The sequence below is a fragment of the Mus caroli genome, unplaced genomic scaffold, assembly GCF_978045245.1.
Source record: "Mus caroli unplaced genomic scaffold, Mus_caroli_1 scaffold_10, whole genome shotgun sequence".
Taxonomy (NCBI): Eukaryota; Metazoa; Chordata; class Mammalia; order Rodentia; family Muridae; genus Mus; species Mus caroli.
Window position 1 is genome coordinate 43,083,486 of NW_028227265.1, and position 12,929 is coordinate 43,096,414.

General features: G+C 46.1%; 1 protein-coding gene across 4 annotated transcripts in view; it reads left to right on the plus strand.

Moving 5' to 3' along the window:
* Positions 1–10,795, plus strand: part of Abcc12 (ATP binding cassette subfamily C member 12) — a 73,933-nt gene extending 63,138 nt beyond the window's left edge. For 3 of the 4 annotated variants that reach the window (XM_021170537.2, XM_085843732.1, XM_085843731.1), the window contains 7 exons: positions 3,241–3,330; positions 5,689–5,878; positions 6,327–6,486; positions 7,591–7,669; positions 8,420–8,533; positions 9,836–10,000; positions 10,110–10,795. In XM_021170537.2, coding sequence (XP_021026196.1) covers positions 3,241–3,330; positions 5,689–5,878; positions 6,327–6,486; positions 7,591–7,669; positions 8,420–8,533; positions 9,836–10,000; positions 10,110–10,196 — 885 coding nt within the window. In that variant the 3' untranslated portion in view covers positions 10,197–10,795. Of the gene's footprint in view, positions 1–3,240; positions 3,331–5,688; positions 5,879–6,326; positions 6,487–7,590; positions 7,670–8,419; positions 8,534–9,835; positions 10,001–10,109 lie in introns of those variants that run through there. The other variant, XR_002378562.2, reaches the window with a different exon arrangement.
* Positions 10,796–12,929: the final 2,134 nt, after the last annotated feature.

Genomic DNA, 12,929 nt, shown 5'->3' on the forward strand with positions numbered 1-12,929 from the left:
TTGTTTCCTCGTTTGGAGTTTCCTTCTGCTTTGTATTCTGGGAATTTCCCTCAGCTTTGTGATTCAGCCATTCTTTTGAATGTTCAGTGTGAATCAAGTTTTCACACACTCTTGTTCTTTTAGTCTTTAAAGACTCATTTTTAAATGACTGAAATACGTTCTTATTTTCTAAGAATATTAATATTAATTATCAGCCCTCCTCCCTCACAAAACAAAACAAACACACACACAAAAGAAAAAAACCAAAACCCCTTTTCTCTCTTCTTTGTTTTGTATCTATTTTCTCCAGGATCAGTTTTTCCTCTTGTTTATCCAGTTTCTTGCTCTTTCCTCCTCTTGGTTGGTTTATCTATATCCCTCGGCTCATTTGTATTTAAAGATAGGAGAATGGTTTGGCTTTTCATGGTGTGTTTTTGTGGCTCCTCTCCTGGAATATTCTCTAACTCTGCAAGTACTAAGGCTGAGATTTTACACACACACACACACACACACACACACACACACACACACACACACACACTTGCTTCCCTTTCCCAAAGCAGGAATGGGGCTATAGGCACTAAACACTAGAACTGAAGTGTTTGGTTTTGTTTGTCTTCCCCTAGAGTTGTATTCTTAGGACCCCATGTATATTTCTCAGGTTGTTGGCTCCATTTCTTTACAGAAGGATGCATGTGTGCTGGCTTTTATCTAATCATCAGAAATCCTCCTGTAATCCAGGTTGAGCTCATTTCTGCATATTTGGACTGCCTTGTAGGGTTTGGGGAACTGGAGCTTACTTTGGACCTAACAGAGACATCCTCGGTGCTCTGAAGAGGGGAAACAAATGTTCCTTGGGTAACCAGTTTCCCTCCTTGGTAGTGGATGTCTGCATTGTTGCCTCTTAAATATCAAGCAGATGAAAGGGTTGCTTAATTGGTCTAAAACCAGCTTGCCCCAACTGAGGACACATTCTTGGGCCATGCTATGAGCTTTTCAGGAGAAGGTTGCCAAACACCCCTGTAGAGCCAGAGAGGAATTTGCATGCTCTGTGGTGTATTAACACTCGCTCTCCAGCTGGCTGTGAGCCCTTTTGACATCAGTCCTGTCTGGAGAACACAGAATCCAAGCGGCAAAGCTTCACTTGAGAATAGAGGAGCCCCTCCTAAAGGGATGAGAAATTGGTGTGCAGCACCAGAGGGGAAGAGAAAGAGTGCTAAGCGATATCACAGGTGCAGTGCTGAACCCGAGCTTACTTGGGTCTGCATTTGAGCCAAGGTGGGGAGTTCTAGACCTAGGTGGACTGCTAGGCGCTTGGGCATGGATTCTCTCATCTTTAGCAGAATGTATCTGTGCCCTTCTTTTTTTTTTTTTTTTGTGGTTTTTCGAGACAGGGTTTCTCTGTGTAGCCCTGGCTGTCCTGGCACTCACTTTTTAGACCAGGCTGGCCTCGAACTCAGAAATCCGCCTGCCTCTGCCTCCCGAGTGCTGGGATTAAAGGCGTGCGCCACCACGCCCGGCTATCTGTGCCCTTCTTGATAGCACTGTGTATTCTCAATCTGACCAGCTGTCATGAGGCAGGGGGCTGTGCTTTTTTTGCCATCGTATTGCAGTCAACCATTTGGGTTCATTCTACCTACCAGGCCTTAGGTTCTAGCACACAGTTCAAAGAAGATCTTGCCCCAAGGGAGGGGGATGGGGGCAAAATCACCCAAGTTGAGGCCCATTGCTCCAAAAGAAATGGGAAGGTCTGGGCCTGTGCTCACTAAGCGGGGAAGGTGGCAAGGGGCCCCTAAGAGCTCTCCGAGGTCCTGGAGGGGCCCTGCCCCCGCCTTATTTCTCCCACTCCTGTCTGGCTGCACTGCCCTCAGTCGTTTGCCAAAACTTTCTTAGGTTCGGCGTAATCATGATGCCATTTCACACTCAAGTCTCAACTATCTGTAGTCTTGGCTATCAGAAGGATGATGGTGGTGGTGCCAGGTGTCACGGACCCCATTCCCCATACCAAGGGACAACTGTGAGGATCCTAGTCTCTTTGCCCTGGCATGGGTAGTCTGAATAGTCTATCAGAATAGTCTACTCTGAATAGTCTCGCAGAAGTCCCCACCTAGACTGACCTCAGGGGTTTACAGTGCTAAGCTCTCATGAGCACGCCTCAGTAGACTTCTTGTCCCTCCTTTCTCCTACCTGGTTCTGTGCTCTGAGGGCTCACAGTCTGTACCCATCTGCTCAGCTACTGCAGCAAACCCCACGAGCTTGTTGGGTTACAAGAGGTGCCGATTCTCTCAGTGTCTGAGGTCGAGAGCCTACACAGTGTTTGTCGTTAAGGCCACTTTTCTCCTTGGGGCTCCAGGGAATGATCACATTTTGATCAGCTTTCAGAGGTTGAGGGCATTCCCAGAGGTTGGAATGGTGCTGGTCTAACTTCTGCTTCTGTCTCCTTTCCCTCTTATCTTACGGATCTATCCTTTGTCTTTTATTAGGGCACTGGTAGGAACCCACCAGGTACACAGGGTGCTTAACCATGGATGCCAGGGAGCTCTCCAAGGTCCTGGAGCGGTCCCCTCAACCCATCCAAATGGGTTAACTAACATTCTTGGGTTCGAGAGATTTTGGGTACAGAAATATCCTTTGCAGTGGGGGAGAAGGCATCCTACCACCTGCCCCAGTTATGACTTGCACTCTGATATTGGAGTTAGATACTGGAGGATCGTGGCTTAATGAGGGTTCCCTTGGCAAACCTTTTCTCACAGTCTGTACCCTGACTTTTTTACATCCAGAGCAGGTGTGTGCAGTGATCTTCTGGCTTCTGCTAGAGGTTTTCAGTTGCCTTTATGTCCCAGACGTGGTGGGTTAAGGTGCGGGAGCAGGGTGCAGGGCCCCGCCGGGCGCCAGGCGGCACCAAGGAGCCAAGCCCTCGCAATTGAGCTCTCAGCCGGAATCTCTTGTCTGTGGCAGTTGGGACTGGCTCACTGGAGTGATCAAGGTGGTGGGATGATTCTCACCATCTGGAGTGAGAGAGGAAATGTAAATACCATTTGTTTTTAAATACAAAGGAAGTGTTTAAACGTGAAACTTCCCAACAGGAAATGTGGCCTTCTGTGTTCCTGGCTGGGACTGCCAGCCTCTTTTGCGTGTTGTCTGAGCCCAGTAGTAATTTGAAGTGGAATGCTCCCTAGAAAGGTGCAACAGTAGGGCCCATACTGAGGGAGGAAAAGGGACCCCCCCCCCAGTAACTAACTACTTGTTTCTTCCCAACAGCTCAGTGGATTGCTTCAAGTGTGTGTGCGAACAGGAACAGAGACCCAAGCCAAGTTCACCTCTGCAGAGCTACTGAGGGAGTACATTTTGGTAAGGAATGAGGGAACAGCGGGAACTTGGCATGTCTTGATGTTTCTCTAAGGATTTATCTAAATTCTGTGTGAGTGTGAGTATGCGTGTGTGTGTATGTGTGTGTGTACATACATGCCTGTGGAGGACAGAGATGTTGAGAGCTGGGGTTATAGGAGGCTGTGGGCTGCCCAGTGTGGGTGCTGGGAATCAAACTCTGGTGCGCTAACCACTGAGCTCTCTCTTTCCAGCCACCCCCTCCCCCAGTTTGCTCTTTCTCTCTCTCTTTTTTCCAGTTTGTGAACGGGATCCTTTTAGTAACTGGACTCTGATCTGTCACCCACCTACTTAAAATACGTATCCACAATCCAAGCCCAAATTCCGTGGCTTGCTTTGGTTTCTGAAAATTAATATATGAATAAAGTTAAAAGTCACAAAAGAAGGTCACTTCACCTCTTCTTATGAGTGCTTTTCGGTGCAGTGTAGGAAAGCAACTGTTTTGAGAAAAGAAGTCTTCCTAAGCCTAGCAGGCGCCTCTGCAGGCCGGCCTTCGGACAGTGTGTGTTCAATCCGGCCTTCAGACAGTGTGTGTTCACACTTGCAAGCTTAATGCAACACCCTACAATATTAAGAGTGGAACAATCCTGTTTCCCTTTTATTTTTTTAAATTATTTTTGAAAGATATATTTATTTGATGTATATGAGTATACTGACGCTGTCTTTCAACACGTCAGAAGAGGGCATTGGGTTCCCTTACAGATAGATGGCTGTGGTTGCAAGGGATTTGACCTCAGGACCTCTGGAAGAGCAGTCAGTGGGCCATCTCTCCACTTCAGCCAGTTTCCCTTTTAAAATGCCCCCATGATCTCCTTCACACACAGACCTTCCTGGTGTGAATCAGTCTCACTGTGAATGTGGAGGGGCTTGAAATCCCCACGACTGTTTCCTATACGAGCAGAAAGTGTTTGAATTAAAATCACATTTAAACGAATTATTCAAGTATACATTTTAAATTAGAATCTCAAGCCCAAATTCGTAAATACTACAAACATGTAGGGTATAAAATAAGCAGATCCCATAAGCTAAAGACATGGCTAGTGCAGAATTGGTTTCTTTTAAAAATATGTTTATTTTTAATTCTAAATCCTCTAGGGGTTAAAATGCCCCCTTAGAAGGCAAATCTTTTCTCAGATAATTGAGGTTACTTATTGACTAGAGACTTGGGCTGGCCAGGTGCCCCGATGGAGCATCCAGGGACTCCTTGTTGTTCGGAGAGCCATTATAATGTAAGACAGAGCTGGTATCCTAACAGAACTCTCTTTGTATTCATTAGATTGTGAGGTTTTAGGGATACTTATGAAGAGAAAGAAATACAATGTTTTGTTTTTTATTTCTTTCTGCTGATATCTAAAGATTTGAACTTGGCGCTCTACATTCTTGGTCACCTTCCTGTTCTTAGCACCATGATGACTTTTGTAGACACTGAAATTAGACTGAATTCTGCACATCTCAAGGTTCACCCTGGGTTTGTCCTACAGCGTCACGGTCCTTGTGCTGGTAACTAGCCCAGGCCCGTAAGGCCCAGTGGGAGCCGTCTGTTGCTTACCCCCTACATTATCCATCCTTCCCATGAGCTACATCCTCGTCCTGTATCCTGTAGGCTCCAGGTCTACATGACTTTTCTTTTTATTCCTGGAGTTATTCAAGGTTGTTGTGGCCACCAGACCTTAGTAATTTCCCGCTTCCCCTGTCTAGAAGGTTCTGGACAGAAATTCTCATAGCTGTCATCCTTTCTGTATTCCAGACCTCAGTTCTGGTATCGTACCCTCAGAGATGTCTTCGTCAACCCTTAACTAATTTTATTTTGCCTGCTGCCACCTGCCATATATGTCACTTTTTGTGTTTTATTACAATATTCCTCTTGTTGTTGTTTTTGTTTTTGAGACAGGGTTTCTCTGTGTAGCCCTTGCTGTCCTAGAACTCACTTTGTAGACCTGGCTGACCTGAGCCTCACAGAGACCCAATTACCTCTGCCTGGAATTAAAGGTGTGCACCACCATGCCCAGCCCACAATACTCTCTTGTATTACCTAATATACCCACATTGAAATGTGACCTGCTTTTTTTTTTTTTTGGTGAGGAGTAGCTCACGTACCACATGCTGTCCTGTACCTCCCAATTCTCCTGCCTCAGCTACCTGAATGTTATAACTATGGGTGTTCAGCAGCACGCTGAGCAGAAGTTATGCTTCTTGAGTATAGGGTTATGGGTCTCATTTACCACCGTAGGCACTGGCACTGACAGCCGTGGAATTAGTGAGTTAAGAAAGTGGAAACCAGTGGCTATCAAGTTGGTCAATGGCTCTAATTCTGCTTTTCAGACCTGTGTTCCTGAACACACTCACCCCTTCAAAGTGGGGACCTGTCCCAAAGACTGGCCGAGCCGAGGGGAGATAACGTTCAAGGACTATCGGATGAGATACAGAGACAACACCCCTCTCGTTCTTGATGGGCTGAACCTGAACATCCAAAGCGGGCAGACAGTTGGGATTGTGGGAAGGACGGGCTCCGGTGAGGACAGACTCTGCAGTTGTTTCTTTGGGGTTGTTTACTTGAACTTGCTCTCCATGTGCCAGCTAAGCCACATCAGAGCGACGTGCATGAGTGCTGGGTTGTTATTTTCCCCCTAAATCTCGTTACTGTAAATTAGGGTTTCAGGCGGAACGGGTGTGGAGAGTTGGAAGCAAATCCACAGTAGTTTTCGGATTAATTAAATGAGAATAATTCTGGAGAGATGAGACCCAGAAGATGTGTTCTGTGCTAAAGGCCTCTGCTGGGACAGGCAGGTTAATGGTGTTAGGGCAGCCTGGCCCCCAGCATGAGCGATGTCTGCCTTGCAGAGTCATCCACATGGAGCCAGTTTCCAGATTGCATTAAAAATCCCCTTAATTAAACGCTTGGACATGACGGAGGCAAAAGCTGATGAGGGAGTCACTGTTCCTGCTCTTATTGTCCCCAGGAAAATCATCCCTGGGCATGGCCCTGTTTCGTCTGGTGGAACCAGCCTCTGGTACCATCATCATTGACGAGGTGGATATCTGCACTGTGGGTCTGGAAGACCTCCGAACCAAGCTGACCATGATCCCCCAGGATCCTGTCCTGTTTGTAGGTACAGTAAGGTAGCTGTTTTCAATCATCGTGCATTCCTGTTTGGAGACGGTGACACTGAGCCAACCAGTAGTTGAAAAATTGCTGGGCCATGGCTGTTCTTGGCAGTCTTAGCTCAGGGAACGGGGCTGCTGGTGTCTGGTGTTTAGTAAAGCTTTGGAAGTAGCTGGGGAACAGTGTCCTGAGCCTTGCTGGTATTTCAGAAGCTATATTATTAAAACATTTCATCATTATTAATATAATATCATCATTGTATCATTACATTATTAGCACCAATGTATAATTAGCAGTGATATTAATCGTTTTAATAATGTTAGTAATACTATCATTTGTGATTTTATTGTACATAGAGTGAGCAGATAGCACAGTTGGCCCACACAGCAGTATTTTATGCCTCTGTTCCAGCATTACACCAGGCTTAGCAATGATCACACTGAAAAGTCCTTCACAGTGCACAGTGGACTAGGCAGTTCCCTGGCCTGTGTGTGCAGCAGGCTTTTAGCAAGTGCATCAATTCATCCCCACTACAGAACAGAAGCCGATCAAGTATAAGAAGATGAAGGTTGCGACTTACACAGGCTTGAGATCTGGTGTCTAAGCACAGGGGGGATCTGAGTGTCTGAGCTGGTACAGGGAAATGGAAAAGTCCTCTCGTTGGGCACTGGATGAAGTAGGGAGACTGTCCCTACTCAAAGCTGGTCACATGAGTAATACATCTCAGAGCACTGAATTCACATTCCTCAGTGCGGCCGACCTGGAGTCTGGAGGCGTGCTTCCTGATGCTGAGGCTGAAAGGGATGCTGGGCCAAGTGGACTATGGTGTGGCTGTGGCTGCTCTGCCTCCTGGTGGGGTTTCTCACTCCTGCCAGTCTCCAAGGTCTCCACTCCACCATAGAGTTGTAGGTCCTTGGTCTCGGGGCCTGGCCTGAACAGACTGTTCCCATTCCACCTCTTCTTGTCTCTCAACAGGCTACAGGGAAGGTCCTTACCTTCTACAGCATCTGGGAGCCACTGTGGGCTTCAAGATATCACGTCTCCTTCCAGTCCTCTCCTCTTCTTGCCCTCCATTGTATCATCCTTGAGGATCCAGCTTGCTTTCCTTTGATTCGTTGCAGGTACAACTTGGACCCCTTGGGGAGTCACACCGACGAGATGCTCTGGCATGTTTTGGAAAGAACTTTCATGAGAGACACAGTATGTCTTTGGGGCTGTCCAGAATGAGTCCATTCCCAACACCACTGCCCCAGACGCCTGTTTATGGGGCCAGCAGCTGCCTAGGTTTATCTGCAGGAGTGACATACATTAGCAAAGTTCAAGCCTTCCTTGTTCCCGATTATTCAAACCTGCCACAGTACTGTGTGTTAGCTCTGTGGCTGCTCCTGTCCACAGCGCTACATGTGGCATCTCCCTAGGCACTCTGCATAGCCCTTGGAGGCTGGTGCTTTTATCCTTCATTTTTTGAGATGACAAGTTTAAAGCTCAAAGAAGTAATGTATTCATGCCTGTGAGTAGCAGGATGGAGACTTGAACCCATGGTTCAAGGCAAACATCTCCCAGAGCCACTTTGGTCTGTTGTTATGGATAGATAAGACTTTGTCTCAGCCTTCTGGAAAACTCTGCCAGCCCCTCTGTGCTTCATTCATGAAAAGTTGCAACCCTGCAGGCCATTTCCATTTGCTTAAATGTTCCCTAGAAGTGTATGGGTGATTTGTCCTTTATGATGAGTCACCATGGCTTTACATTATTAATGTCTCCTTCACCCTGCCCCCCCCCCCTGCTGCATGTTTGCAGTATAGAAATGACTGCTATTTTGTATTTTCTTTCTCATTGTAAAATAAAACAAGCTGATGAATGCAGGGGTGGGGGGGAGGGGCAATCAATGAAACGATGCAGGATGGTTTTATAGATCACCAGGATAAATGTGTCATTTTCTGTGTTTTATAGATAATGAAACTCCCAGAGAAATTACAGGCAGAAGTCACAGAAAATGGGGAAAACTTCTCAGTAGGAGAACGCCAGCTGCTTTGTATGGCCCGGGCACTTCTCCGTAATTCAAAAGTAAGGAAACAGCTTGGAAAATGGATTGGTCAAATCTTGGATATTCCCTGCAGTGCCGCTCAATCTCGGAGGCAAAGACACAAGTTTGTCTTTCAGCAAAGACAGAGCACTGCAGTAATTTAAAAGCTGATCGCTTTCCCTTAAGACAACGTTGTGAGGGGTAAAAATTGAGAAATAACAGCCATTTTCTAGAGCAGCGCCTTCCTTTTCCGGGCTTCGCCTTGGGTGGTCTCGATTACGCATTCTCTTCACTCCTAGGAGGCTTGAGTTTGAAAAATATGCTCTCAAGTTTTTCCCTTTGTCCCTGAATAATTCTGAATCCTCAGGCATAGGACCCAGGACACCCAAGAAAGTCACCAGACTGCAAGCATATAAGATGTGAAATTTTTGTATATACTTTCCCGAGTGACTTAACCAGCCTTACTTACTGATTCTGAGAAAGAAAATGCCATCTCTCTCTCTCTCTGTCTCTCTGTCTCTGTCTCTGTCTCTGTCTCTGTCTCTCTCTCTCTCTGTCTCTCTGTCTCTGTCTCTCTGTCTCTCTGTCTCTGTCTCTCTCTCTGTCTCTCTCTCTCTCACACACACACAAATCCCATTTTCTGGGTGCTGGAGAGAGGGCCAGGTGACTAAGAATGTTTGCTGCCCTTCCAGAGGACCTGGGTTCGATTCCCAGTATTCACATCATGTGACTTACAACAGCCTATAACTCCAGCTCCAGGGTATCTGATACCCTCTTCTGGATTCTGTCTGCACTAGTATGTATGTGTGAATGTAGACACATGCACACATAACAGTTGAGAAAAAGAAAGAAATCCTATTAGTCAGGCATTCATAATGGTGAATTCACTCACTGTGAAGTAGCTCTGTGGCTTTGTGTAAGACTTGGACCCTTCACATGTGAGGAAATTAGGTAAGTTGGTGAGGTTAAACCTTCAAACTGTAAAATCCAAATAGTACTTTGGCAATCAGGATGATGACCCCTCCACTCCTTGTCATGTATCCCAAACTTGTATGAGGACATTGAAGACCTTGAAATAGGAGAATTGTCTTGAATCTGGTGGGTCTAGTGTCTAGCATATTCCTACGTGTCTTTATAAGAAGCAAGCAGTAGAGTCAAAGAGCAGCAGATGTGATGGCAGGAAAGGTCTTGGGCTGAGGAATGCAGGCAGCCTGCAGACACTGGAAAATGCAGAATGGGGGCTTCCTCAGTCTCTATTGCAGGATCCCCGAGCTCTTAGACCCAAGGCTATGCATTTTCCTCTTTGCACAGCTTTGGCTTTTACAGTGTTTCTTCCTTAACAGATCATTCTCCTTGATGAAGCTACTGCCTCCATGGATTCCAAGACAGACACCCTTGTTCAGAGCACCATAAAGGAGGCCTTCAAAAGCTGCACAGTGTTGACCATCGCTCATCGCCTGAACACGGTTCTCAACTGTGACCTTGTCCTGGTGATGGAAAATGGGAAGGTGCAGGAAGTTCTGGTTGGCGTCCCCTCTTCAAAGGCATCCCCTATTAGGGCTGTGTGCTGTGTACAGTTTCTTTCCCTGAAAACTTGAGCTCTTCTCTGATTTTCAGGTGATTGAGTTTGACAAGCCCGAAGTCCTCGCTGAGAAGCCCGACTCTGCATTTGCGATGTTACTAGCTGCAGAGGTTGGACTGTAAAGGTCCTGTGGGTGATTTGAGAGGAGGCGATGGACATGTGAGAACAGAAGCCCGACCGCAGAGCCAAGCAGCCCTGGCCACAGCCCCTCCCAACCATGGAGCACATGGTGAGCTGGGGCTGAAATGTGTCCCTTGCTCTTCTGGCTATCTCTCTTGGCAGACTCAGGGTTGGTTCTGGATGGTGAAGAGTGCAGACAAAGCTGGTAGGTTGGAAGCTGCCTCTCACTTCTGAAAACCCCAAGGGTCCCTCACGTGTCCTCACCAATACTACATAATGTCCGAGAATGGGAACATTCTAACTTTCTGTCCAAAAGCAGTAAAAGCAAATGAGATGGGAAAATGCCCAAGGCTGGAGATGACAGCGTTCCTGGATTTTGTTACCAGACAAGAGAGAAGGGTTTTCTTTCTGTTTAATTTCATTCCACTCTTAGCTAACTATGTGGCAAGCAGTAACCGCATAGATCTATAGCATGGGAGACTGATGATAGTGTTTGGCATGAGATTTTTTTTCCAAAGAAATCATATTGTATGTTGCAGTTGATCTGTTAAAATAACCAGAAAGCAAAACACTGGGGTTTCTGAATAAATTACATTTTTATATCTTCTTTATCAGTCATTAAAATGCAATAAGAAACCAAATGACCCTGAAATGTTGCCTTGCAATTATTCCACTGACGTTGTCTCTCTTTGAACGATGCCTTCTAACAGACCTCCCACAGCCATCTCCCTTGGCTCAGTAATGAATCTATACAGTTGTTCACCAGCCTCAAGGTCTTCTATGAGGATCAGAGGAAAGACCTACCCAGTAGCCCCAGTGTGAGTACTGATAACTCAGAGTGATGTTTGCCACTCCTTGGATTGAAGGCCCTCTTTGTATTTCTGGTGAGGACAACGGGTTCTTATAATATTTGCATGAGGTTCCCTGCACTTTTTTCCAACCCCAGACCACACCTCAAGCACAGCATGCAGCAGTGTGGTCAATAAGGCTCCTTCCCAGCCTTGGCCACACACTGTCCTGTATCTAGAAACACTGCAGGCCTGCTATGTCCACCTTCCAAGTACACCAGCACAGTAGAAGATGACTCTAGAAATTTCCATCAGACAGCCTGTGATGGTGCTTAATGGTTGTCAACTTGACAGGGCCTAGACTTTATCTAGGAGCTAAACCTTGGTGGTGCCTTTGAGGGAGACTTTACATTAGGTAGGTATGAGGTAGGAAGACCCAACTCTAAGTGTGGACAGCAACATTTCATGGGCCTTGGCAGGGAGGAGTCTGGACTGAATGAAAAGGAGAGAGATAGTTGAGCACCAGCCTTCATCTGTGTCTACTTCCTGACTGAAGACACACTGTCACTGGTTGCCTTAGGCTCTTGCTCCTGTGCTTTCCCCACTACGATGAATGGCATCCCCTTAAACTATAAGCCAAAAGCAAATTCTTGACTCTTTAAGTTGCTTTGTCAAGTATTGTATTCACAGCCACGTGAAAAAGAACTAATACAGAGAATTAGAACCTAGAAGTGGTACTGCTGCAGAGATAGGCCTGACCATGTCATTTGTGGGTTTTGGGAACTGGTTTGTGGGAGGGATGTGGAAGAGTTTGGAATCTGGGGCTAGAGAGACCGTGGAATGCAGTAAGCAGAGTTTGATGGGACATCCCAGTGGGAATATGGAAGAAAAGACTGCCAACAGAAAGACGTACAGTAGAGGCCCAGCATATGGAAGTTCAAAGGAGACCTGGGCTAGAGGCAGACTATCATGTCGCTGCAGTCCGTGTGTTCCATGAGAACTCAGGTGACGCCAGATCAGGAAGCAATGGACTAATTTGTTTAATGGGAGAGAGTTTAAGAAAGGGTGGCATTCAGGCTGTGGCATGTTTATTATTCAAAGCTCTCATCCACTTCTACAGTGAGGAAGAGCAACAAAAATGGAGCCAACAGACATGAAAAATGTACTGGTTACCGGCGGGAAAGGAGTGACCTCAAATGGAGACAAGGCAACTGAGAGCAGCTGTAATTATTAAGGAAATTGCACTAGTAAAGAGAAATATGTGCCCTGCATGGAGACACTATAAAAAGAAAAGAAAAGATGACAGACAGACAGAAGGCTGACAGACAGATGTGAAAACCAAATTCATTTGAAAGGAGAACACATGAATTGAAAATGATGTTGAAGGGGTTTCCTGCTCAAAAACAACTGTCTAGGGAAGTGTTTCTCTAGGATCAGCACCCAGAGGCCACTTCAGCTGTGTCTCAATGGGGCTAGGCTGCATCTTGAGCTGTCAGCAGAACTTGGCAATGTTGTTCACCTGATATGAGTTTTCCATCATAGCTAGAAGTTAGGGAGGAAATGCAAGGGGGAACACTGCTCATTAACTTGTTCTCTGTCTTCCTTTCTGTAGCATTCTCCTAGAGCCAGGCCATCTGCTTAGGGAAGGTGCTGTTCATAGTGGGTTGGAGCATCCCACATCAATCATCAATCAATATAAGTCCTAACAGACAATGCATCTAGCCAGTCTGACTAAGGCAATTCCCTAAAGGAGGCGAAGGTGTCCCTAAGTATGTTGACTTGACAATAAAGACTACTCAGTACAACCATTATATGGTTCAGAGTTAAGAGCTATGTTTAGAATAAAGAGATTGCCTTGAATCTCCGAAGAGTTGGACTTTGAACTTTTAAGCAGTGTTGTAATTGTAAAAAGTTATGGGGACGTTTGAAGTTGAAATGCATGCATTC